Source organism: Pimephales promelas, chromosome 1 (genome assembly GCF_988280905.1).
Source record: "Pimephales promelas chromosome 1, fPimPro1.hap1.1, whole genome shotgun sequence".
NCBI lineage: Eukaryota > Metazoa > Chordata > Actinopteri > Cypriniformes > Leuciscidae > Pimephales > Pimephales promelas.
The window spans coordinates 35106419-35133495 of NC_142769.1; the positions used below are offsets into that span (position 1 = coordinate 35106419).

At 37.4% G+C, this 27077-nt stretch overlaps 1 protein-coding gene across 1 annotated transcript; it reads left to right on the plus strand.

Annotated features, from left to right (window-relative positions):
* On the plus strand, positions 1–27077 carry kif18a (kinesin family member 18A). The gene is made up of 18 exons (XM_039666853.2): positions 1–189; positions 774–1143; positions 1640–1797; positions 4338–4442; positions 4568–4678; positions 6585–6782; positions 11272–11448; positions 11575–11649; positions 11791–11891; positions 16776–16938; positions 17505–17669; positions 20355–20476; positions 20656–20894; positions 21822–21881; positions 25326–25668; positions 25753–25845; positions 25957–26060; positions 26677–27077. Exons 2-18 carry the CDS (start codon positions 825–827, stop codon positions 26814–26816), a joined length of 2673 nt encoding a protein of 890 aa, XP_039522787.2. The 5' UTR covers positions 1–189; positions 774–824; the 3' UTR covers positions 26817–27077.

Below are 27077 nucleotides of genomic sequence, written 5' to 3' on the forward strand. Positions count from 1 at the left end.
TACGTCCCTGACGTAGGGAATGCGATCATCCAATCAGATGCAGGGACGGAACAGCAGCGTGTGTTTGAAATATTCGCGCTTAATGTTTTGTATTTGCTTACTATCAGCTCAAATGTAGGTTTTAAAAGTACACATTTATCTTAATACCACAGCCAAATCATTCGCCGTGGATTCTTATTGTATCAGATGGTAGGTTATACACATTTTATAGCGTTAATTTGATATTTTGTGATTGAAATGAAATGAATGAGTAGTTAGCTGCAGCTTTTATTAGCGCGACGCTAGCATAGTTATGCTATGCTAACGTTACTAGTTTTAAAGTAAAATCGGACAGATGATATATTTAGGCTTGTAATGAATGTAACTGCCCATGTGTTACTGTGCGATTTAAATGAATTGTCACAAAATCTGGTTTGTAGTATGTAAGTTTGGTTTCAACAATTGCCTTATTATAGTCACTATAACACAGTCTATGAGAGAATTTTATGGCTGATATGCAGTATGAGGCTCAACGTTAGTTTTATGTTGAGCCCCCTTCTCTTAAAGTTTATTTATAATGGTATCAAGGCACAATAAAACAACCTAATGTATGTTTCCAGCAAGTCTTGACACTTAACGTTACAAGTAAATAAGTGTCATAGGATTTGTTTTTGTTTTTCCCTACATAAAAAGTACTATTTGTAATTTCCTCTTTTTCTTGAATTTTATTTCCCTTACTGATAAATTCTTTGAAATCGCCCTATTTATAAATATCATTCTCTTGTGTTGTACAGATACACAAACATCAGGAAGCAGAGATTTTCAGTGCGCTGTAAAACAAGACAATGTCAGATGTGGAGGTGTGCAGCCACGTGAAAGTGGTGGTTCGTGTTCGTCCTTTAAACGACAAAGAAAAGGATGGAAATTGCAAGAAGGTTGTCCACGTTGTGGACCACCACATGCTTGTCTTTGATCCTAAAGAGGAAGAAGTGACATTTTTCCGAGGACAGCGGGTTGGCAACAGGGATGTGCGAAAGAGAGCCAATAAGGATCTCAAGTTTGTGTTTGACAGCGTGTTTGGTGAGGACTCTTCACAGCTGGAAGTTTTTGAGAGCACCACTAAAACAATAGTGGATGGTGTCCTGAATGGCTACAACTGCACTGGTGAGACATTTTAAATCTCTTTATTGAATCTGTAAGTAACTTTCTGTGCCATATACTTGGTTTCAGCAGTAAAACCATGATGTATTATGCAATTTTGGGGCGATAGACTTTGTCTTGCTAGAAGTTGATACAAAATGTGAATCCATGTCAAGTGCCTGATGGCTTTCTCACATTGTGTTACTGCTACAATAGCAAGGCCTGTGTTTTTTTCCATTCCACCATGCTAGAAGAGGGATCTTTTCTCAAAAGCATCATAAGCCTATTTATTAGATCGTAGAACTATTGACACCAATGGTCTCTACGATCAACTCAGCATGCAGTATGTCTGGGAAACACACCCCTGGTAATTTATAAATGTGTAATTTTTAGATGCTATTATGTTTTGTCACTTGTGATACTTCTCAGGAAATCGGACTGTTCAGATATTTCTTGTCATTATGGCAGTGGTATAGATGATCAAGTTTATTCCTTAATTTGTGTCTTTTCATTTGGCTAGTGTTTGCTTATGGAGCTACTGGATCAGGAAAAACACACACCATGTTGGGCACTAGTGATACCCCGGGAGTGATGTTTCTCACTATGAAGGAACTGTTTGCTCGTATGGACCTCATCAAGGAGGACAAAGTATTTAACATAGCTTTTTCTTATCTTGAGGTGAGGTTTCCAATTTCCACTGCATTTATTAATTCAGATTTATTGTAGTTTTTTTTACTTCTTGAAAGCTGAATTTGATGTGCCTATCACTGATATAAGTTGACAACCATTCAAAATTTGGGGTCATTTTTTTTTTTTTTTTTTTTTTTTTTATGATTCTGAAAGAAGTCTTATGCTCACCATCAGCAAGGCTGCATTTAATTGAACAAAAATACAGCAAAAACAATAAAAATATAGTAATGTGGTGAAATATTGTTACAATTTAAAGGGGACCTATTATGCCCCTTTTTATAAGATGTAATATAAGTCTCAGGTGTCCCTAGAATGTGTTAGAAATTTCAGCTCAAAATACCCCACCGATCGTTTATTATAGACCATTTTTCAAGATGTAAACAACACTGGTCCTGTTTCAGTTTGTAGCTGTTTTCTTTATTTCACATGTAAAGGAAAAATCTTAAAGATGTTTGTTTAACTTTTTGATTTAGTTTTATATGTTCTGTTGTTTGTATTTTATCCCAGCTTTTATGTAGTATTAAAAAACTGAAACAGTAAGGGCTTCTGGACCAGTTTTGTTTCCATCTTGCAAAATGGTCTACACCATGTTGTAAATGCCCGTTTTTGATTGGAAGAAAAATATGCTTTTTTCATGCCTGTATCATTAAATGCAAATGAAGTACTTCTCGTGCCTCGGATACTCTGCCAAAAACTAAAACATCTGTTTGGTTTTGAATGATTATCATCTCTATCGCGTTCATGTGACATTGCAGTTCCTTGTCATCATGAAAGTTTATTATCTGCATGCGTTTTAAAGCTGTACTATCAATTAATCTAAACTTATTAAATATGGTTTTCTGAGTACAAGAAGCTGGATGTCGGATGGCATGTCCCCTTAGTATTAAACTAAGTTCTCTTTCACCTCTTATTGCGCTTAAACTGTAAAATGCACATAAGGTTATGTCTAAAACACGCAAAGTTCACACAAACCCAAGCAATCACATGACGTCACATTGCATAGAAACTGAAAACCGCTTATTCTGAGACACTGCTTATAATTTATGGATAAAAAAAGTGAGTGGGTGGATATTGGGTGGTTGTGTATGTGCACTCTGCACTGCTTACACACATTTAAGTTCAGACAAACACGAAAGGTTTTTTTTTTAAACACCATGTAAAGGTGAATTTTGCATAATAGGTCTCCTTTAAAATAACATTTTAATTTTAAAAAAGGTCATTTATTCCTGTGATGGCAAAGCTGAATTTTCAGCATCATTATTCCAGTCTTCAGTCTTATTGTTTTGATCATTCTGAAATTCATGAGCCAAAGTTTGACTGATTTAGTTTAATTACCTCCCATTATCTTACACGATTGCTTTCCCAAACACCAGGCATCTGAAGGCAATGTGTTTCGTTGTCTCCTCTGAGATGCAAGTCATTTATGATATTGGGAAAAAAAGAGCCAAAATAGCTAAGTGTCCATTACCCTTCAAATTGAGAAAATTGAAAATACACCCAATGGAAACGTTTTTACCAGCCACTTGTGAAACTTGTTCACACCGTGAAACTGCATGTGAAAATTAATACTACAAATCACAATACTTAAGCCGTTTATTCCATAGGGTAAAGTCTCAAGTTGAAACAGCATTCTACTTTTATTTACCTGCCAGTTTACCAGCCACAACACAAAATCACCGACATGTGGCTGGTGCTATTTTCCATCCCTGAATTTCCGGTCACCTACAGATAACATGCTTGCGTCTTCGATTAAAATGAATGGCTCAGGTGTGGTGGCTGCGATATACTTACACCTACTAACATCTTTTGTTATGATTTTTGGAATTAATTGTCACAGGAGGATTATTACGTTTTATTCGCATAACATCGTCGAATGGAAATGCCGTCGTTTTACGTAGTTTTTTCATCGACATTTAGAAAATTTTGCGCAAATCTGTAATTGAAAATGGCTAATGGCTTCCCTGATTGCAGCAATTTGTTTTATTTATTTATACATTTTTACAGATATTTTGCATTTGTATTGCAGATTTTTTTTTTTGTGCCAATTCCCCCGCAAGTGACAAATTTATTTACTTGAACACATGGAATGGAAACGCTGTTTATTTGCAAATGTTTTAGGCAATATTCCAATTTTTGTAACAGTTTTGTTCAATTTAGTTTGATCTTGTTTAAATATAGTCTTACTGACCTCAACCTTTTGAATGGTCCCTGTGCGTGTTTTAAAGGTACACTCAGTGTTTGTTTTTTGCACTATTCAAAATATGGCCGTCAGCTACTGACACTTAGCACCGTGGATGCAGAATCACACACAAGCAAAATATTTATTTATTTATTTATTTTCTTACAATGCTTTAAGTACCTTTATAATGAGAGGTAAAACTGAGTGCACCTTCAAGAGGAAAAAATGAGTGCACCTTACAAAAAGTGCTTTATTTTTGTTCGGTCTAATTCATTGTTCCTTGTGCAGTTTGAGTTAGTCAGCCCTTTTGTGTTCTGAGCAATAATGTTCTGCATTGTCTCTGGAACAGGTTTATAATGAACAGATTCGGGATTTGCTAACTAACTCTGGTCCATTAGCGGTGAGAGAGGATGGCTCCAACGGAGTTGTGGTCCAAGGACTCACCCTGCACCAGGTGAAGTTGGGCTGCATGTGTCATCTATGCATTTTCTGTGACCTTGATTCATGTCACCATAGACCACAAAGAGTTATCATTGGTTTGCTTTGTCTGATTTTGTGTGTGTGTGTGACACTTTGTAGCCCAAATCTGCAGAGAACATCCTTGAAGCTCTTGACTATGGCAACAGAAACAGGACGCAGCACCCCACTGACATGAACGCCTCGTCTTCCCGCTCCCACGCCGTATTCCAGGTAAAAGGCTTCTCGCTATCTTGCCCCTTTTCTCTGTAAATATCACATCCGGTTCTGTGTAGCTGTTTTTATGCTGTTAGGCGGCCTCATTCTGTGTGCGGGCACCCCTATGGGCCTGAGCAACTTTACATTAATCTTCTTGTTTTGATATTGAGTGTGAGCTATCAGTTGACTTGCGTGAATAGACAATTTGATTTTTGTGCTATTTGTGTATTTCCTGGAAGGTTTGACAGGGCAATAACAAATCAAGCTGGCTTCTCTGATTATTTTATTCCTATACTTAGGGCTGTGCGATTATAGTTAAAAAATGTGTCATATCATTCAGTATTGATAATTATTGGGATTTTTCTATAAGTATAAAAGTTTTAATTTAAACCAGTTTTTATATTATCTATCCACATTATTAAGGCAAATAACAAATTATAGTAGTTTTAGCAGTCAAAAATAAAATGATAAAGTGAGTGTTAAAGAAACTCTTGAACTTAAATAAAATGTTACAAAACGTGCAAACGTAGAACAGTCAAGGCAAACTTTGAGGTATATCAACATCTCTAATAAGTAGGGGTGTACCTGTTTGCAAATTCACGGTTCAAAATGTCACGGTTAGGTATGTTTTTGATACAGCTGAGCAAATAGAAAGAAACGCCTGAGAAATTTCCTTGATTAAAAAATAAATATATATTATTTATTAAAATATTTTATTTTTAAGTAAGTGTGTGTTTTCCTAAATCTTGAAACTTTTAGTTTTATAAATGGGGGTAATATTTGAAGGATGAACAAATGTTTTGGTCGTCACATTAAAAATGACAAATGATACTATTTGAGTTTTGAAGTGCTGGAAAAAAATGTACTTTAAAGCATTTTACTATTCCTGCCAAACTTCCATGGTGTTACTACATTAAATAAATCCATGGTGAATGTTGCTAATTTTTTTTATTTTTATTTATTTATTTATTTTATTTTTTTTGCCGTGTTAATTTCATCAGGTGGAAAGCACTTATTGCTAATGGGGGTGTTTTCAGAGCAGTCTGTTAACAGTCTGTCTTCAGAACACCCCCCTTGTTTTTACTTTTTTTGGATTAGACCAAACCAATGCCTAAACCCAATGCGCGATTGTGCTGTGCCCACTGATTGTATTTGTTTTGAATCTATGCTTTATTATTCAGTCATGCACTTTATTTCATTTCTGCTCTCATCTTGATCTGGTTTGTTTAATAAATGTATATTTTTTTATTAAAGTGGACGTGCCTTTTGTGTTTAAGAGTAAAAGATTTAAGTTAATAGTCTATTCGTGTCTCATCTGCAAAGCTGAGCTCCTATATTTAGCCCGCTCTGTGCGAGGACATGGACATAGCGGCTTAAACGATAGTGTCTATCAGTTATTATAACATGACAAAAACCATTATCTAAATTATGTCGCATTTTCCTCAACAGTTCTTGTGCTGATAACATTAATGGATATAGTACTATTTTCTGAAATTATAGGCTAGCTATAATATTGCACAGTTGCACGTGAGGCAACGCTGTCAGAGCGACAGACTCGAAGTGTCATTTCAGTGCAAAATTTAGGTCAAAAAATGATTTATTGTACTGCAAATAGCCTACTAATTTTTGTTTGTTTGTTTATAATTCATTTAGGTGGACCCCAAGTACTGCGCATCTAATTAATCAAATCTTTTTATCACCCAGCCCTACCTATACTCATGAACATGTAGTTTGTGATTTCACAAGTAATAAAGCTTTGATCTTCTCTGCAATCCAACATCTCAGTCATCTATAAATCTGGGTGTTTCGGAGATAACTGGCAAAATTTAAACCAGTGTCAGCTGGCTTATAAAGTTGTCAGGAGAAAATATAAATATTCTGTCTGACTGAGAAATGTTCTCGCTCCATCTTTTTTCTTCAGATCTACTTGAGGCAGCAGGATAAGACAGCCACTCTCAATCCAAATGTCCGTGTGGCCAAGATGAGCTTAATCGACCTGGCCGGCTCAGAAAGAGCCAGTGCGACCAACACCAAGGGGGCTCGTCTCAGAGAAGGGGCCAACATCAACCGCTCACTCCTCGCCCTGGGGAACGTCATCAACACGCTTGCCAACCCCAAAGTAGGTCCACACCATCCATTAAGATTGAGGGATTACCCATATGTTGCTGAAAAGAGATCTGTTTTTATTAGTTCATAATTAAATTGAGAACATTTTATGCCATTTTGATGTTGTAAACATGGGATGCAATTTAATCAAATGTGTACACTTAGTTTTACTTTTTAGTTTTTTTCTCACTATCTTAAGTCTTAACACCTAGAATGATAATTACATTGGTGTCCACGTTAACACATGGCAGCGTTCTCTTTATTCTAAGTGCATGCTGCAGTTATGTCGTCTTTAAATGCTCAAGCTTGTTAAAGTCGGTTGGATTCTGATTGGTTGTCAATGTTTTTTCAGCTGGGAAAAAAATCTGAAAATGACTCCAATGATGTTGTTCTTCTGTATTGTTATCATTATTTTTGTGTGGACAGCCCTATTCTCATAGAATCAAACTTTAATGTTTCGTTCTTGTCGTAAAATTTTCTGATTAATTGTGGGGGTTTTTTTGTTTTTTTTTAGGCTACTATAAAAAATTGTGGCCTTTTACACATTTTTTTTAATGTCTGTTTTTTGGTGTCTAGGGTTGGTTGGTGTATCGAGAACCGGGTCCATTTTAGAACTGGTTTTAAAATTCCAAAAACTGGGGACTCAATAAGACATGCTAGTTGTTTTTGCTATGGTATTTTTAAACCAATGACAAAAGATCGTTTTGTTCTTTACCTTTTTAGAATATTTATATATATTTATAATACGTTTTACCTAGACTTAGAATAAATGTGAATGATATCTCAGTTAGGTTTTAGCAGCCCGTCTTCTAGTCAAACAAAAAGATTGTGGAAGTGCATATGTCTGACTAATTGATGGCAAAATTTGTTCACTATCATTGTCAATTAATGTATGTTAGAGTTTATCAAAGAATGTCTTACTTTTAGCTTCATTTAACAAACTTAAATGCGTTCAATAGGCCCACAAATTCTGTGTGGGCATACCACAAAAGCAATTTCCTGCACCTCGCTGTGATGTAAACAAGTGCATTTACTGTATCACACTACTATTATTTACTTATCTTCATCTTTCTTGGTCTTTATCCAGACTGGGGTCAGCTTCGTTCAAAATGTGCTGTGGCACATTTGCTCTGATGGTATTAGTCTTCCTCTCTCTTCTTTGCTTTTGGAACAAACCCAAATGTTTCACTGGTACAATGGTTCAGGAACTGATTTGATCAGAATTAGAAAACCTACAACTCAGACTCTGTTTTGTACACTTATCTCTTCCGTGTGTGTGTGTGTGTGTGTGTGTATGCATTAGTGCACTACTGATTCCAGTAGGCCTCCACCAGAGACGCTGTGTGGAACTGTATCCAGATTTTCCGTCTCTGAGGCTGTTTGAGGGTAATTTACCACCCAATCCCATTAGCCCGTGACGGATATAGAATGTAGTCTTAGAAAATGGCTGTTAAATATGCCTTGCGGTGTTTGTTTCATGCCATAAGCTATTATAAACCATCCTTTAATTATTAGTATTATTGGGTGTTAGGTGGGAATTTGCTGCGGTGTATTCAGATCACTTATGTTAGTATGATTTTTGCTTAAAATAGTGTAGAAAATGGACATTTATTTCTAAAGTGACTCTGTTGAAAGGGCCGTGTCTGCAGTGATTCTTCAGTGTAAGCGCTCACTGCTATGATTGGAACTCGATGCACTCTCAGGGATGTGGGAATCACAGGGTACCTCACGGTATGATACATGGCTCAGGATACCGATAATTTTACGATACAGCAATTCTGTGATAATCGATATATCGCTAGACAATTTAAATCAATTTAATGTGTCCTTGATTCAAATGTGTTAATTTCTTACAGATTTTGCTTGCATGAGTTGACTGCTGTCACCAACCATGTGCGTGCGTAACCGCACTGTAACTGTTGTTTCTCAAACGTTTGTTTTAAGTGATGAAGTACTGTAGAAGTTTACTTGTTCTAGCTCACGTCCAAGTATCTAAATTGCTTGCTTTGTTTTTGTTTATTTTACTGAAGAGCAAAATGGAGAGGCATTATTTAAACGTTAAGGCTGTTCTAGTTTTGTACTCATACTGCATGCTGAAAAACTCCAGAAAGAGCAAACATCTTTCTTTTCTTTTTTTCGCCTGTAGAACAGCCGACTCGAACAAGCCTGTGACCCATAAATATGGGAATCGTCAAATAAATTGTTTGAGATGGTCACGAGTTATTTTGGTGCTGGATGAGTGCAGGCCCTCTTTCGGTTAATTGCCTGTTTAAAGCAGCATCCATGTTCTTTTAATTTTTCTTAAATGGATTGTACTTGTCGTCATGTCCCCATATGTTGTTGTTGTTCTGGTGCTGTTTAAATCTTGTCAAGGGATTGTTTGATTTGTTGATGTGCTTTTATGTTTGTGTTGTGTTTTTTCTTATTTGGCGTTTGATGCCAGAGTGTTTTGGCTGGTGTGTGTAAGGTGAGGAGGTTTGTCCCTGTCTCTGGGCCCCTCCGCAGTGCAGCTTCATAGGTATTGTTTTCATGCCATCCGCATAAATTAACCTGTCACACAGACGGCTCTCCTTACCCACGTTCTCCTGGGAGGGCCCGAAACAGGCCACTCGCACTCTTACACTGCTAACGTTGTCGTGCCAACAGAGGGAACATGCTGCCTTCAGAAATGTGATTTTTCACAAACTTGCTTTCATGATGGTGCAGCTTGTATGTTTTTCAGTTACATAATCTGGTGCTTTATCACTAAAAATGCCCATTTTTCTTCTTGGTGGAGCAGTTCCTACCAGAGAACGAGAAAATGGCTGAAAAGTGGGCCTATTTCACCCCTTTGCAAAGGGATTTGTGAAGTTCCCAGCAGGCCACCACTTGATTCAAAGCTATAATGAAAACATGAGCACATACACAGTCCAGATGTGATACATAAGCTGGACGAGATCAGATATACAATGTTACCACATTTCAATCCCCTGACTGGAAGGTTTTTTGTTTTTTTGTGTGTGTGTTTGTGTTGGCAAATTGTGCACATGTCATTCTCCATGTATGTTTTCACATCAGCTAAGTGGAAACTTGGCTTTGAAGTTTTTTGTAGATGCCGGTATATGGACTGTATCAATCGCTGGATCCTGAGATTAATTAGACCATCAGTTTGTGAATGCTTTCCTTTCGGGTCAGACAGGCCAGCGAGATGAAAGCCAGAGTGCTAACTGGCTGTTTCAACGCTTGTAACAGCATGAAGCTGTTAAGATTAGATGAATTTGAAGTTATTGTTAGGAGGATGTGTAGAGAAGGTCAGTCATCATCAGTGTTTTTTGCTGCCTTAAAGGGTTAATTCAACCACAAATTAAAATTCTCTCATCCTTTACTCACCCTCATGTCGTTCTAAATATGTATGAGTTTCTTTGTTCTGTTCAACACAAAAGGGATATTTTGAGGGATGTTGGGGACCAGCAACTTTTTGTTTACCCACATATTCTTTAAAATATATTTTTTTAGGTTCTACAGAATAAAATAAAATTACATGTTAAGTACATGTTCTTGAAGGCGAGTAATGATGACAGAATTTTCATTTTTGGGTGAACTATCCTTTTAAATGTACTGACGAAAATGAATATGTGGCTTTGCAAGTAATGGGCTTAGTCTTGTGAATATCAAATTTTGTAACCAAAATCTAAAACCAAATCAAGTTTTGAAACCACTTTTTTTTATTATTGTAAACTTTGCCCTCCCTGGTTACTGTTGCTAGCTCAGACAAGCTTCACAGAACATCCCAAAGGAATGAACTGGAGATTTTGGATTGAAGAAAAGTAGATTTTTGTTTGTATATGGTCAATTATAGTTCTTTAATCTGTAATTGAATGGTTTCGGAATCAGCCAAGAAAAATTGCAATCAGTGCATCTCTTGTTAAGTTGACTAAATGATTGAAGTCCTGTCACTAACCTGTTAATTTCACGTAAAATCGAGTTATTGCATATTGATTAGGTCAAAAACAATTAAAAATCAAGCATGCACAAAATAATCTTTTACAATAAGATTCATAAAATGAATTTAGAACATTTTGTGAATTATTATTTCATGCTGACTTGAAACCACAGCGTAAAGTTCTTTATTTATTTGTCTCTTATATGCTCTCTGGGTACATTGTGTCACTATTAGTGACCCTGCAACATGTTTTAGCCATTTAGTTATTTTTGGATGTTTTCCATTTAAAATGCTTTTAGAACTATCCAGACTCAAGGATTCTCCATAGACTTATATTAGAAAAGAGCAAAAGCTTGTCTTGTCAGTACCGTTTTTTTTAAAGCAATGTTTAGCGAAGGATCTGTTGTAAATTACATGTAAACTCATCTCAGAATAATGAAATGAAGCCTAATCATGCAATCTCAGTCTAGTTTTAGAAGGCTGTATCTGTTTTGTTACTGTCTCTTATGTGTCATTGGCGTCCTTTTGTGATATTATTGAATTTGATGTTTCTATGGTTTCGTTTGTTTTTTATTCTCAGTGTAAGAAGACGCACATTCCTTACAGAGATAGCAAGCTGACACGGCTCCTCAAAGACTCTCTGGGTGGAAACTGCAGAACTGTTATGATCGCAAACGTCAGCCCATCCTCGCTCTCCTATGAAGATACACACAATACTCTCAAATATGCCAACCGCGCCAAGGAGATCAAATCCACTGTAAGTCCTCCACATACACGCACAGCTTCAGCAGTCCCTCAACCAACAACCCACAAGTTCACCACCAACACAGATTGTATCAAAGTGTGATTATAATATAAATCATGTTCTCTCACGGTTTTTCAGCTGAGGAGTAACGTGATGAGCTTGGACAGTCACATTGGACAGTATGCCATCATCTGTGAAAAGCAGAAAGCAGAGGTAAAAAAAAAAAATAAGACTCGATGAATCTCATCCTTAATGACATCTTACTTTGTAAATCTGGTTTGCTTCTCTTGTTAGATGAAATGGGTCTAATCCACATGAGACTACCTTGCGTAATGAGTGTGTGTGTGCTTGCAGATTGTTATGCTGAAACAGAAACTCCAAGAGTATGAACAACGGAAGGTGGAGGGTTCTGCCTTTAATCCAATCCCCATCCAGAGGAGAGCAGAATTTGAGAAGTAAGCACTGTGTGTGTGTGTGTGTGTGTGTGTGTGTGTGCGCATGGGTTGAATGAGGACTGTTGCGTTCAGTCGTGCACTCATGCGACACAGCAAACTCTATTTGCAGGCATCAGCATGCAGCTTGAGACCTGTGTTTTTGTTTGTTTAGACGTTGTTTATTTTATGCCATGTGTGATGTGCGGCTCTTTAACGCTGTCCTTTGAAACTTTGAATACGTCTCAATTATTCATAAGTAAGAGTACACAGGATAAAGCCAGACACCATCGCAGGTGGAGGTCTTCTTACATCTGCATTTTTCATCAGACCCAGCAGAGAGTGGAGACTTGTGCTTTGTGTTTTCCTCTTTCCTTAATTTTTCACGTTTGTTTTATTTCTCTTTTTTAAGCTTTGTTTGTTTTGAGTAGAACATGTATCACGTTTTTGCGATAGATAACCACCCCACCCCTCAGCCTCTAGAGAGTGTGTGTGTGTGTGTGTTTGTGTGGTTCTCATCAGCAAAAACCGCCGCAGCATCCGTAGATGGGAGGGAGAAAATGAAGGAGAGGTGGAGGGAGGAGAGAAAGAGGGAACATAGCAAGGGTGGGAGGGATGGAGAGGGGGAGGAGGAGGGGGAAAAGCTGAATGAGTCTCACTCCTACGCGTTTCATTCACCGGCATCAGAATTCACAACTTGCCGAGCGAGTGAGGGAGAGAGAGGTGCTTAGAGGCAAGGAGGGGCGGTGTGCTCCTGCCCGCATTAATAATGCTGGAGTCTGGCAGTGTTGGCGCTGCACCAACATTATGGCCCCAAATACACCCTCTGCACTCTCTCGCAAATTTGTATGTATTTTTAATCAAAACTAATACTGCCCACACACATTTCAGGTGATATCTCAACGCATTCGTTGAGGTGCCGTATGCTGTGTTGCAAAAGGCTGTGTGGAGTATATAAAGCTCTCAGTAGAGAATGTGTTTGAATGAGAGCATGATGGCCTTTAGCGCTAGCCTGTATTAAATCGAAGTGTAAAGGATGCAGTAAGGTGAGATATCTCCTCAGTTATTATTGGGTGAACTCATGGCAACTGTTGGGTGTGTTTAATATTTTTCTACTGCTCAAATGTTTGGGGTCAGTAAGATTTTTAAATGTTTTTCTCTTCCAACCCCTGGTAAAAAATGATGGAATCACCTATTACCACACTATAGCAAACGAACAAATCACTGATAAAACCACAAAAAAAGGGTTTGTTCGATAGCTTGTTCAAGTGCTTCCTCACCTTAATGAGCTGTTGGACTTGTTTAATTAAAATAAAATTAAAAAAATAATAATAATTTTTGAATTAGTTTAAGGCAGGGGCAGCGCCAGATATTTTTTAACGCAGGTATATATCTCAGACACACACTATTATTTAAATGAGCAAAATTTATGAAGAGATATGCTCCAGTTCACGTACAATGCAATCACGCCCGAGCCTCCATTTCATGTTCATGTTGTGTGGTATATTTGCACCTTATTTATTATATCCAAGCAATTGGTTTATGAAAATTTGCTTTATGCACAGCTGCACTACTTCCTAAACTTGAACCAGCTCCTTGTTTCCTGTCTGCCATTATTGGACAAATTGATTAATTCAGGTGTGCCTGACCTCAGTAGTCACGGCAACAATAATCAGACACACCTGAATTAATCAAGTTTGGCCAATAATGGCAGACAGGAAACAAGGAGCTGGCTCAAGTTCAGGAAGTAGTGCAGCTGTGCATAAAGCCAATTGATTAAAATTAAGATACAATTATGCAAAACGAAATTTGCTTTAAAGAAATTATTCTAAAAAAATTTACTGGTCAAAATCATGTCTGACCCATCATATCTTCTGATATATTGTGAATCTTACTCATGCTGTTCAGTTTTCATAATCGGCATAGATGTAAAAAAAATGAATGAATAAATAACAAAATAAATAAATAACATTATAATATTTTAATAAAAATGAAACTAAATGTGCTTATTTAATGGCTATACATAGTTGGCCTACAGACTCATAAATAACATTAACAATGCTGTAGAAGTGCAGTTTATTAATAGTAAATGTTAACTAATCTAATTAAGTGTTACCTATTTTTTTTTTTTAGACACCGATTCAGAGGTCTCGTGAGTTCAATGTTGGACAGGTCAGTTGTTTTAACTATTCATTAAAGTGAATGGTTAAAATGAGTCATTCGTATGCGTATCGGATGTCTAGCCGGCACGCATTGTGTGATTATCTCGTCAGTTTAGGACGTCGCACAAGATTTTTGTCAATACAGAAAACATTTAATCACTGGATAGGTTTTTCTGTTTATCTAAATGTGGTTTATGTCAGCTGAATGTGTGGAATGCTTTTTAGAGAAGATAAGACAACTGTTTTTTAACAAAATTCATTCCCGTGGTAATTCAGGAGAAAAAAAAATCTCCAAATGCTCCACGTGAAACTGCGGTCTTCCGACCTTTTAATATCGTGTCAATTGATATTGATAAATATGCGCGAGGAAGAGAGAGCAAAACAGTGCTCGTGTTGTTTGAAGGCGGCCGGGGTGCTCAATCTGCTCTTGCGCCCTTTTCAAGTGCAGCAGTCATTCTATTCTACATCACTCACCGATCAAAAAATGCTTTGGCACGACAAAAATTTGCTTTGGTGACCACCCAAAAAAAAATTCAATATAGGAAAACCTGTTATTATCTCGAAGAAACGAGATATTAAATTGAAATAACGACGTATCTCGAAATAACAAGATAAGTTTTCTTTTTTCCATAGATACAGCCTGAATATAATTGATTCCAGACATAATTTTGGGGGGTGCTATCGGTATGCTTTGGTCTTTCTTGGGGGTGCTGAAGCACCTGCTAGCCCCTCCGTAGTGCCGCCCCTGGTTTGAGGTATGCTTCATGAAGCTAGAATGTTTTAATGACCCCTTCAACAAGGAATTTCAACTTGAAATTTCAAATTTCAATTTCAACTTTTCAAAAAAGTTGGTTGTTCCCACATTAGTCAGCTGTGTTTCTAAAATGTGGTGCAAGTATATAAACTTGTATTGCGTTACAAAAGGAAGATATACTGGGAGACCAAGGAAGACGGCATTGTTGCCAAAATAGAAATCTCAAAGCAATATGCCTTGAAAATAGAAAATGCACTAAACAAATGGAGAAAAAAAGGGTGGAAACAGGAGTCAATATTTGTGACAGAACTGTAAGAAACCAACTGAATAAAATGTGATTTACACAAAGAAAACCTAAACAAATTCCAAAGCAGAAGAAAACAAACAAGGTTTGGTCAGATAAAGAGAAGCAATGATACAGTGTAGATGATTGGATGGAAGTGATAATAATCAGTGATGAATCACTAATCTGCATTGGCCAAGGAGATAATCTGTAACTTTTGTCTGATGCTGCTCTCATGAAACAGCCTCAAGAAAACACAAATTTCCCAATGCATTTATGATGAGGTTGCATGTCAGGTAAAGCACCAGGGTAAATGGCAATCATTACCTTTGCAGTCAATGCACAGGTGTACATCGAAAGTTTTGACACTTTGTTTTTTTCATTCCATCGGTTGGTTTGATCATCACCATAGATTTGGTCATTTGTCAGGATGATAATGCATCTTGCCACAGCAATTATCTTTTCTTCAAGAAAGGGATATCAACTCCATGGCTAGCAAACACTCCAATTGAAATCCAAAAAAAAAAACGGCCCAAGATAAGATCCTGCAAAGCTGATATGTCAACCGTTATTTGAAAAAGTTGGAACCAGCTTGATGGTGAAGTCCATGCCTCAAAGAACTCTGATTTTCCTCAACATTGAGTGATTCCATACTATTTCCCTCTATTTGATCTGGAAAAAATACATGCCATTAATAAAATATGTATATGAATTTGTTTGAGGTATGTTTCATGAAGCAAGAAATTGAAAAAAAAAAAATCTGTGGTTTGTTTCTTGATTAAAAAGGAACAAACCTTGGTGAACAACATCCTAAGTGTGGTGATTCCGTCATTTTTGCCAGAGGTGGTATGTTCACCAACGCTGCATTTATTTGATAAAAATACAGGAAAACAGTAATATTGCCAAATATTATCATTTAAAATAACTGTTTTTCTATTTTCAGCTGTCATTATGTCAGTCAGTATCACATGATCCTTAAGAAATTATTTTGTAAATTGATTTTTTGTATTTCTTTGAGCGGCATTTTATTTATATTATATTTAATATATATATATATACGTATATTAACGATGCTTTAAATTATTGATCAAATGTGACAATAATTGAGACGAAGATTGTCTCAATTCTTGTCACAATTGATCAATTTAAAGCATTCTTGCTGAATAAAAGTATTAATTGAAAAAACGTATGTAATCCTACTGACCCCAAGCTTTTTAATGATGTGTACTGACTGAGGAACTAAATCAGAAAATAATTAGTGCCATCATTGTTTTATTGTGGCCTGCTGATTTTTTTTTTTCTTCTTCTTCTTTTTTTAACCATGTTGTTGACTTTTCCACAGGCTATTGTGTCAACTGCTGAGCTTTTATTGTAAATGTATTACTATGCACACATTCGTCTGATTTTAGTCAAGATTTTCTGATAACCAGCAGTAGATGGCAGATGCTGTTTTGCACTAGTTTATTAAAACCACAATATTCCATTAATTTTATTTTAAGCTACTTTTTGTATTTTCATTTAATTTGGCATTTTTTCACTCTGACACAGTTCCGACATTTTTTTATCATTATTATTTAATATATATTGTATAGAGGATAGGAAATCATGGTGAAATGCCACTTTCGTGTGTCAGAACCACCAGTCAACTTTTCCTACACAGAATGTATACAACCAATATAGGTGACTGTGTGCTTGTTCTGTTTGCATAGGATGTCTGAGTCCCTACGAAGTGTGTTTGCAGCACGTCTTCAGGTCCGTAAAGAGCATCTGGACATCGAGAAGCAGCTGAATGAAAGCAGGTTGACTATGAGACACAGGGAGTTGTGGCATCAGCAGAGCCAGATCTTCTTTCCTGACAACAGGGCCGAAAGGGTAACAACACTGATTCATACATATACATGTTTTTTTAAAACTCAGGCAGCATAATGACTAGATGCACTACCTTTCATTAAGGCATTCATAATAATAAGAAAGGCTTCTTTAACCCCGAACCAGTATGTTAGAATGATTTCTGAAGGTTCATGAAGACTGGATAGGGTGCTGAAAATTCAATTAAATAAATGCAGCCTTTGTGAGCATAAGAGACTTCTTTCAAAAAGATTTAAAAAAAATGTTACTGACCCTTAACGTTTTGAATGGTCTTTGAAGTGATGAAAACTTTAAAATGACCTTGATACTCGTTGGTTTCAAAAACATTTAGGCCTGGAAAAGTATAATTAAAAAATTTCAAAACCTAAAAATGTTCTTAATTTATTAATTTCAATTCATAGACATGTTTGTAGAGAAAATATCATTTTCTAATCGTTTAAAATAGCAAGAAATGGCTGTACATAAAATGATTTTTAAAAATTCTTATCCAGTAATCATGAGCATTTTTAGAAATTCTTTTTTCCGTATGTGTGTAAACCCTGTTTTAGTCATTTGTTTGTTTGTTTTAGGCCACCTGTAAATATGAGCGTAAACTGGCCTCCGTGAAGTCTCACCAGGAGCACTTGCAGAAACGCTTGTTGGAGAGTGAAAAGCACTTCCAGGAGAACGAGGGATGGCTTCACCGCATCGAAAATGATATGAAGCTGCTCGGACATGAAGGTCACACTCCAGAGGTCAGGGCTGGGTCACTTTTACTTCAGATTAGGGCTGCATGGGCGATATACATGCTGTTGTAGAAATGTCAACTAGTAGAGCTTCTGCTATAATGGCCAAACAGAAAACTATAGCATACACTTCAAACATGAGTTGTTATGTTTTTTTTTTAGAATACAGTCATGCACAAACTCCTTCAAAATACGCGAACACAACCATCAAACACGTCCGTCTAGCCTGTGTTTACAAAGAAACATAATGGAAAAGTAACTCAGTGCATTGTCAAAAGGCCTTTTGTAGGAATGACCCCCGACACTAGGTTGATTTTATGTTTTTAGCTTAATTTGGTAATATGAATCTGCTTTCCAGTTTTAAAAAAATTCAATCAAATGAGTTAAGTCTCTTTTTAACACTTGAAAAATAGAGATTTACTTCATGTTTAAAAATCATTTTGGGTTTGAATATGCAGCAAAAATAGCTGTATCATATATTGTGATATAAGAATTTGTCATACCGCCTACTACTGCAACAGACATGTTGTTTTTTTTGTCCTTCAGCTTACCGTGATATTTCTTTGAGGGCTCATTTCAGCCTCAGAGTGGACAGCCTTGGTCTGTTATCCATTTCGAAATGCCATTATTGAATGTTTTCATGTTTTCTACCTGAGCAGTGAAGCTCTAGGGTTGTGATGTCTGAGGCAGACATACTCCTCTGAGGCCCTGTACAGCAGGGCTCTTCTGAAACACTTCTTTGAGCTCATCAGACAGCCAACTGCATGTAAAGAGGTCTAGAAGACCTGGCATTAATTGTATCTCTATATCTTCATGTACCTGAGCAGTGACATTCTTCTGAAACAATTGAAATATTTTGCGGCAATGCACACTGTTAATCAGTCTGCATGTAGGAGGGAGACAGTCATCAACAGACTATTAAAAAATCACCATTGGTTTTATTGGACAAGCGTAGAATATTGTGTAATCTTTGTTTTCTCCCTCATTTGTGGCCCTTTGATAGACACTGTGACCATCGCTGTGTCTCTTTCACTCCTCTTTTAGCTCTTCTCTCTGTTTCCCCACCAGAGGATGTCTTAATAAAAGAAAAATCAATGCGTTTCCTTTATCACTCCCTACAGCTGCTTACCTAAATCTTTTACCTCTTTTTTCGCTCTTTCTCCTCTCCTGTTTTTTTCTTTTTTTCTTCTTCTTCTTCTCTTTTCCTGGAAGTAGAACGGAGTAGTGACGCACCCGCCCATCAAATGTTCTGTGCTCTGCTGTTTTGCGTTTTCTTGCGTCAGAGGGGGTCGAAGACTCCTCAGAAGGTGCATTTTCAGTGAGACAGAAAGAAAACAAGAAGCTAGACTAAAAACAACATCTAAGCCGTTTCATCATTTTTGTAGTGTCTTCTTGCCTTTGTTGTCTTTCTCATTATAGCGCATAGAGGAGATGGTTTAATCTTGTCGTTCTCTTCACCCAGAAAGCCACTTTCTAAAATTTGTCATCTAATAGATGGGGGAGACTGCACTTCCCTATCTGTTTCCTGATTTATGTTATCCCTGTGTCTCTTGTTTTTAAAGAACATAAGTGTGTCAGGTTTATGTCTCAAAAAAAGCATTTGATTTTGTTATTTTACTCATTTTTGTTGATTAATAACTCTGCTTCAAAAATTTGTTGGCATCACTTAATTTAGGTTTTTCATTTAGAAAAAAATATGCATGTCAGTCAAAAAACAATTATTATTTGAAATCAATATTTGCTGAAAGCAGATTATAATATTTATAAAGACGAGTTGGACAAAAGCATTGAATAGACATTATTTATTTATATAAATAGAAATATTTGTATTCATCTTTTTAATACACATTTCAATAAGGTATATAAAATGAACAATAACGCAAGTAAAGGAAAATTATAGGCTTATGTTCTACAATATGAATAAATTAGAACATAAGCCTATATTTTTCCTTTAATTGCATTATTGTTCATTTTATATACCTTATTAAAATGTGTATTAAAAAGATGAATACAAATATTTCTATTTATTGCTGTGCACTGTTATATTGGTATAAATCAAAATGATCAAATATAATTTTTCTTTGTTTTTATTTTAAGTAGATTGCATTATGTATGCAATTGTTGGATCCGTGCACAGTAGTGGTTAAATGCGTTTGGTGTAGGGATGGCTGTATGTATATATATATATATATATATACGTATATATATATATTATTTTATTTTATTTATTTATTTTTTTTAATTTGCTTTTGCTTTTAGTACACATACTATACACTGAATTCTGAAAAGTTTTTTTGTGTGTGTGTGCGTGCTTTGTTGTGCATACATTTATTAATTATATGGACTCCTTATATAATTTGGTTAATTGATAAGAATAATCAAATGATTCCAAGAGTCTCCAAGTGTTTTTTTTTTTTGTTTTTGTTTTTTTAAGACACCTAAGCTTACCTTGAAAAGGCTTGCAGAAATTTACTTTGCTGGATATAGCAAATTATGACTCACACACCCACACACACACACAGCCCTAATGTTAGTATGGTAGCCCACCAGTTTGTGGTATTAAAATCGTGATGTTAAATGATTTGGATGTACTCATGCCCAATTCATTTCAATGGACTTGAAAGAAGCGTCTGAGGTTGCTGTAAAGATTGTTGCATTTTCTTATTTATGTTAAGATGTGTTTTTTGCATACAGGAGCTGAAAAAAGAACTGCAGTGCCATCAGCTGCAGCTGCAGATCTCTGACCTTCAGCAACACATCAAGCACATGGGCCACCTCATCAGTGTTCAAGACCAGGAAAACACGCACACTCACAAGTATGAGTCAACACTCATAGAGGTTATGCACCAGGTTTAGTCACCCTGAATCTGAGTGTGTTTGCGGGAACGTTTGTAGAAAGTTCTTTCGTGTTCAGATTAATTTGAAATTTGCAATGTAAATGTCTCCATCTGTATCATTCAACTATATCACACTTGCTCTCCACATGTCCTGTCAGGTTGGTAAACGCCCTGCTGTCCACCTGCCGTCGACAGCACCTGGCGTTGAAGGCCGCAAGCGTTGCCACAGATGACGCTGAGTGGGAGGAGCTGGAGCGCCTGGTCCATAGGGAGAGAGGTGTGGTCTGGGCAGACCAGGAGAAAGCAGAGGACAGGGATGATGGTGATAAAGAAAGCACTCATCTACAGCCCATCCTGTCTTTCTCACACCTCGTGTCTCATCAGAACACGCCATGCAGTGAGTGAAATCTCTTATCATCATACTTCAAACTGGTGTTATAAAGCGTTTCCCCAAACAGGGAGTGAGCTAACCCACAATGTCTGACTTAGAAGTACACTACTGTTCAGAAATGAATACATTCATTCAGACAGGACACATTAAATGGTAAAGATGCTGATCTTTTAAACTTTCTATTCAAATAATCCTGAAAAAAAAATGTATTATTGTTTCCACAAAAATATTCAGAAACTGTTTCAACACTCATAATATGAAATGCTGGTTGGGCAACAAATAACATTTTTGAAGGGTCATGTGAAATAACTTGTCTATTTTAAATTGTAATGATATTTCACAATATTTGTTTTTACTGCATTTACATAAGAGAATAAAAAACATTGAACCAACTCAAAAAGAGACCCCAAACTTGTGAACGCTAGTGCATGTATAAAAGATGCGCCATTTCAATCACATTTTGTTGATGCAGACAATCGTAATGAGCATTAGCATTCGCTTTAGTAGATAAACACCAGAATTATAACCATGAGGACAAACTACACATTTTTTGTTTGTCTTTTTTTTTCTTTCTTACAAAACAATTTTCTTTGTGTGACAAAATGAGATCTTGTTTAAAATGCTATTTATCTCTCCTGTTTTGTGGTAATGTCCTCAGTTAAGGATGCAAGGACATATTTCAAAAGGATAATGTCAGCACACTTCCTGTTTCCAAGATGAACCATCTCATTTGTGTCATACAGCCACCTCATAGTGATCTCATTTTATGTCCGCCTTGTGATTTACTGTTTTCTGTGTTAGTGTAATGTGATCTGCATTGTGTGAACGTTGACAGATGTATGTGTCTTGATTTAAGATGTGTTTAGTTCCTGTGTGATGTATTGAATAGAAAGGACCGGCTTAAATGAATAACAATGCATTCTCTTCACTCAGGCTCAGAGAAACACGCACGCCGAACCTCACAGCGTCTCAGACCAACACACTCATCTAAAGGTAAGCCTCCCCCATTTTTCTCCATGGTCTGCTTTAAGACATCAATCCAGCTGCCCCTATCTTTCACATTGCTCATACTGACAGCCCAGATGTGTGTGGTACAACAATTAAGGTTTTGTAAACTTAGCTTTGTTTAAAATAGTCCCCTTTTATTATGTCGATTCTTTATCATTTTTCATGTAAGCATAAAAAAAGATATGACTTTACTAATAGCCAAATCATATCAGTGTCAGTTTTACAATGATAATTATGCAAATGATTTTTAATATTTTAGCTTCGGAACAGACAGAGTTGCTTGACATTCTCTATACTGACACAATGAAATACAAAAACAAGCTTTTAGGGCGGGGAGAAAGGAGGAAAAGGAATAGAGTAAAGCTTTGGGAAATAGGAGTGGTGAGTTATTGCTCAGTAAATGGAGAGTAATGATATTTGCTGCAGAACAGGTGTTCCTCATTTGATTGAGACGCTGTGGGAAATACACACATTTCAGGAAAACACAGAGACCTGAAAGAAAGAAAAAGAGGGAAGCGGGGGAAAACAGACGGATACTGTTAAGAATTATGTTTAGAAAAAGAATGTAAACTTCTGCATTGATAGAATTGGTCAGTGTTTTTATTGTCGAACAACATATTTATTAAAAACAAATTTCGTATGTCTATAATTCTTCATTTTTGACAAGGAGAACGGGGTGTTTGTTTTTACCCGCAACCCTCCTCCCCCTCCCCATCCAATGGTTGTTTAAATTGGAATGATTAATTTCAAACACCATATGGGATTTGACCAGGTCAGGACAGTATAAAAAGTACATTTTCAGTGAATGAAATTATGAATAATAATTTGTTTGCTGCCTCAAAAGAAACGTACAATATGATGCATATTTCAAGAAAAGAAAAAAAACTGGTGTGCAGGTTTTTATCAGTCAGATGGGGGGAAAAAAATAATTTACAAGTTCCCAGTCTGCTCCACTGAGCTATTCCAAGGACGAACTAGTCGCTGGCTCTGCAAGGTTTCATTTTCATCTCTTTGCAAATACATGCAATATTCATGACATCTACATTCCTTTATTGTTCTAAACATGAAATAAAGCATTTATTCCTTTTAGACAGATTTTATTTTAGACTCCGTTTTCCCATTCATTTTTGTGTAAATGTTCTATCTGATTTTTGTGAATGTAATGCAACATTTTCAGATTGGCATTCAAATAAATTTGCTGCGGTTTTAAAAAGAGATGCTTATTTTCAAGGTTCACACTGTTGAATAAGTTCTGCTGGCATTCATGCAGCAGGAAATAAAAGCTCCGTGTTCCCTGCTTAAAGACAATAGAGATGTAGCCCTGTCTGCAGGAACTGAAAGAGATACAGAGATTCAAAGAGAGGGTTATGAATGAACCTCCGCCCCACCCCCACCATCGACGTGCTTCATGACGATACTGTCTCTGCACTCGTGCTCAAGTGCTCGGTGGAGAGAGGGAGCGAGAGCGTGAAAGGGTGGAAAATAGTGATGGAATAGAGGACAGAAGCAGGAGGGGGTCACGTGTCAACGCGCGCAAGACTGCCGCCCCTGCCTCTACGACTTAAGTCTGCAGTCTGTTGTCTGTTTCTTTACGTTGTCCTTCCTCTCCTCACTCTTCTTTCATGTTTCTGAATGTTTTTATCTGTGTGCTCCTCTTTTTTTTTTTTTTTTTTTAAGCAATCAGTCTTTCCGTCTCCATTGTCTGTCTCCTCCTCACCTAGCCAGTAGCCATCTACGTCTAGCCTCTTTCAGTAGCGCCGACCCTCCGCCCTTCTGAATTTCATTCATAAAATCATTGCTCGGTGCAGGGAGGGGGGAGCTGTTACATATAGTATGAAACGCGCCTGGATTGGGCGAGGACAGTTCTGCAATAAAAAGAGAGCAAGCAATGAGAGAGCGAGAGCCAGGCGACCCTAATCCGCAGTGGCTTCCTCCAGAAATAGCACTTCATGCATGTTTTAATCCCACCAGCCAAAAATACACCACCCAGAGCACTCTGCCACCAATTACTGATCGCACCTATTCCTCTGCCTCCGCTCTGGGCCATACATCACTGTCTGCCGCCCATCCTCTCTCTCCCTATACTTTGTCACCTGATCATCCCGTGCCTCTCAAATGAAGTTATATCGCCTATGTGCTATAGCTGCTGGCTTCGAGAGGCACTCAAAGCAAAGTGCATTCACTGAGAGTTTCAGACGAGGCGTTTTTTTAGTTCTCAAACTTTCTTTTGCTGAAAAAGTGAGTATAGTTAGTCATTAACAGGATGTCAGGTCCTCTCCCATGCAATCCAGATTTCTGAGAATCAGCACTGACTCAGAGAGAAGGAGAGATGGCTGTGTGTCAACAGTTTAACCAGCAGGAGCTCTGAAGCATTGCGATTGGTCAAGAACGCTTAAGATGCAGCCGCAGTGTCTTTCTCTCCCTCGCTTTTCTGCATCGTGTGAGTCAGTGTGCGGCCAGACTGCGACGTGCTCCGGCATACTCCACCACTCAATATCCAACGTCAGACCCCTCCAACAGCTTCCTGGAGCCTCCCTTGCCTTCCCTACCCACATACACCCACCGGCACACACACAACTCTATCTGTCTTGAGTAAAAGAACCTGCTCTTTAACAACGTACCGCTCTTGATGTGTTACAAACACACAAAAGCTCGCTTGTCAAGCTTGGATTAAATGATCACTGTATTTTGAGGAAATAATGTTTGTGTATTTGTATCAGTTATGTAAAAATATTGTGTGTGAGGAGCACAATTCCACAATTCTAGGAATGCACCTCATAAATCAGATTACAATAATTGAGTAATATTGTAACATACCCAGTTGGTCAGGATTCATTCAAACATTATTGTCCCCAACCCTTTTTGCTAGGACCAATTTTGTCCCCACCACTTTATGAAAAAATTGGTGACGGGGTGTATTTAATACAAAAAAAGGAAACCGCTCGCATTTAGAATGCTAGTGTTTGTTTCATTGTTGTTTGTATTATGGTGCGATAATTTATTCTCCATTAAACTTTCATGTTGATTTTGCTTTTGTTATAATTTGTGCAACTGCATATCTGTCTGTCTATCTCTCTCAATATCGATCTATCCATCCAACTGTATAACTGTCCGTCTAACCGTATCCAACTACAGTATGTGCCTTTTCCCTTTTTTAAGTCTAAAAACAAAAGTCAAAATAAATCCAAGGACTGACATTGGCTAATGTTGTAGTGAAGTTAATGTGTGTCCTATCAAACAAGTTTGAGCTCTTGATCTGTTCGATAAGAACAGTCGTTACCTGTTTGCTCAACTGTTTTAAGCATTTATGATAAAGATGTTGACAATTCAGCTTTGACTTTGAAATAATCAATACATCACATGGCCTTTTCCATTTGGTGATTGTCTTCCGATAAAGCTGGTGAATTCTGTGCTTCCTTTCTCTTTCAGAACCTCGGGAGGCTGAGGCTGAATGTCCTCCTAAAAAAACAATCAGGAGGAAGCTTTCTGTGTCTTCTGAAAACCCAGATGAGGCTGAGCCCATTCCTGTGCCGTCCCATTACCCTCCTGCACTTCAGGAAGTCTTAAGGCAGGAGGGCATGTTCCCGCTGCCGCACACTCCTGAGGGGCAACCGCACGCCTCCAACAACTTTGATCCAAACTCCACTATCGACATCGGTCCCAACGAGGACCCATCAGGCAGTAATGCCACGGTCATCCTATCACCCGAGCCCCCTGTCCACACAGCACTCCAGGCACTACGTGCCAACAACGGAAATGAGCCAGCTAAAAGGTGGTTTAATAATGCTGATGTTAAAGTGAACTAGGTAATTCTATTTGGCTGCCGTAAATACGTTTCTCTCCAATTGGTTCTTAGGTTGCAGATCCCATCATTATTAGACCTTCGAAGATCCAAACCGTCCTACATGGCTATGACCTCAGCTGCTCAGGTCAAGCGCAAGTTCAACTGGTGCGTGTGTGTTGTGGGACCTGTTCACTACAGCCATTTAAAATCTTGCCTTGTTGACATTTTGCACTCTTGGTGATTTCCAAAATCTCACTTCGTGTCTGTTTATACCAGTTCCAACCTTGGAAAAGAAGAAAGTTCTGAGGCCGCAGAACCCAAGCGCATAAAGAGAGATCCCTGCAAGCCGCCTAAACCACTGCGAATTCGACGTTTTGGAGGTTAGTGTGCTATTCTAAATGCAGAAAAAAATAGTTAAAAATTAATAGTAACCCTCTGTGGGCTCTCCATTTCTATGTTGGAAGTGGAACATAAGTGTCTCTTATTATATTCCATTTATGAAGTCCTCACATAATCCATTATGTTTGGTAAAGTGTAATGGGTGGGCCGGCTGACAGCTGTGAAAGAATGTCAGGCGCACAGCCAGGAGCACACAATCTCCTCCTCTCGCTCCCAATGGCTCTTGTGTTTTCTTTCTCCTTAGTAAAATAATGCCATGATTTGGCTGTATTTACCCCAGTTTCATAAAGTAATAAGCCATTAGAGGCCATGCATTACAGTGATTTCTTTGCATATTTTTGGGGAGCTGCTCCTATTATTAAATGACCAAAGAAATTAAGCAACTAATTTAATTCATTTTTAATCAAATTAAGGGAGTAAACAGTGTTTTTTTTGTTTGTTTGTTTTTTGTTAAACCACTGTTCAAAAGTTTTGAGATGTTAAGATTTTTATGCTCACCAAAGATGCATTTATTTGATCAAAAATACAGTAAAGCATATTGTGATATATTGCAACTTAAAATTTGACACCCTCTCTGTTCTCTTTGTCTGCATCTAGTATCTTCGGAGAATGAGCCAAGCCGAAGAGTAGTACGGAGTGTATCCGAGGGAAACCTCCATCAGCTTGACCAGCGGAAGTCCAAGTTGAGCTCAATTGGGCCCACTGCACTCTTTAAAAAAGTCACCAAGAGGATGTGAGAGGTTTCCACTTGCTATTAAAGGAGGCGGTTTCTCATACACCAGCCTCACAGACTTCCTTCTCACTAGAGTTGATGTACAAAATGTGTAAAAAGGGAATGTGGATTTTAAAGTTGTTGGAGTTGGAGGAGCAGGTATTTGGGCTTAATTATTTCTAGAAAACTGGATTTTTTTTGTTTGTTAGTGTTTTAAAGTGTGTATGTGTGTAGAAAACTTGTCCAGCCTAATATGAAGCACACATTAAAGTATTAATTGATGTTC

What these genes read in the sequence shown, in the direction of transcription:
- kif18a (XM_039666853.2), top strand. Translation starts at nt 825, where the DNA reads ATGTCAGATGTGGAGGTGTGCAGCCACGTGAAAGTGGTGGTTCGTGTT. An exon ending in GGAAATGAGCCAGCTAAAAG is followed by an intron (nt 25,669 to 25,752) that starts GTGGTTTAATAA and finishes ATTGGTTCTTAG; the next exon opens with GTTGCAGATCCCATCATTAT. An exon ending in GTCAAGCGCAAGTTCAACTG is followed by an intron (nt 25,846 to 25,956) that starts GTGCGTGTGTGT and finishes TGTTTATACCAG; the next exon opens with TTCCAACCTTGGAAAAGAAG.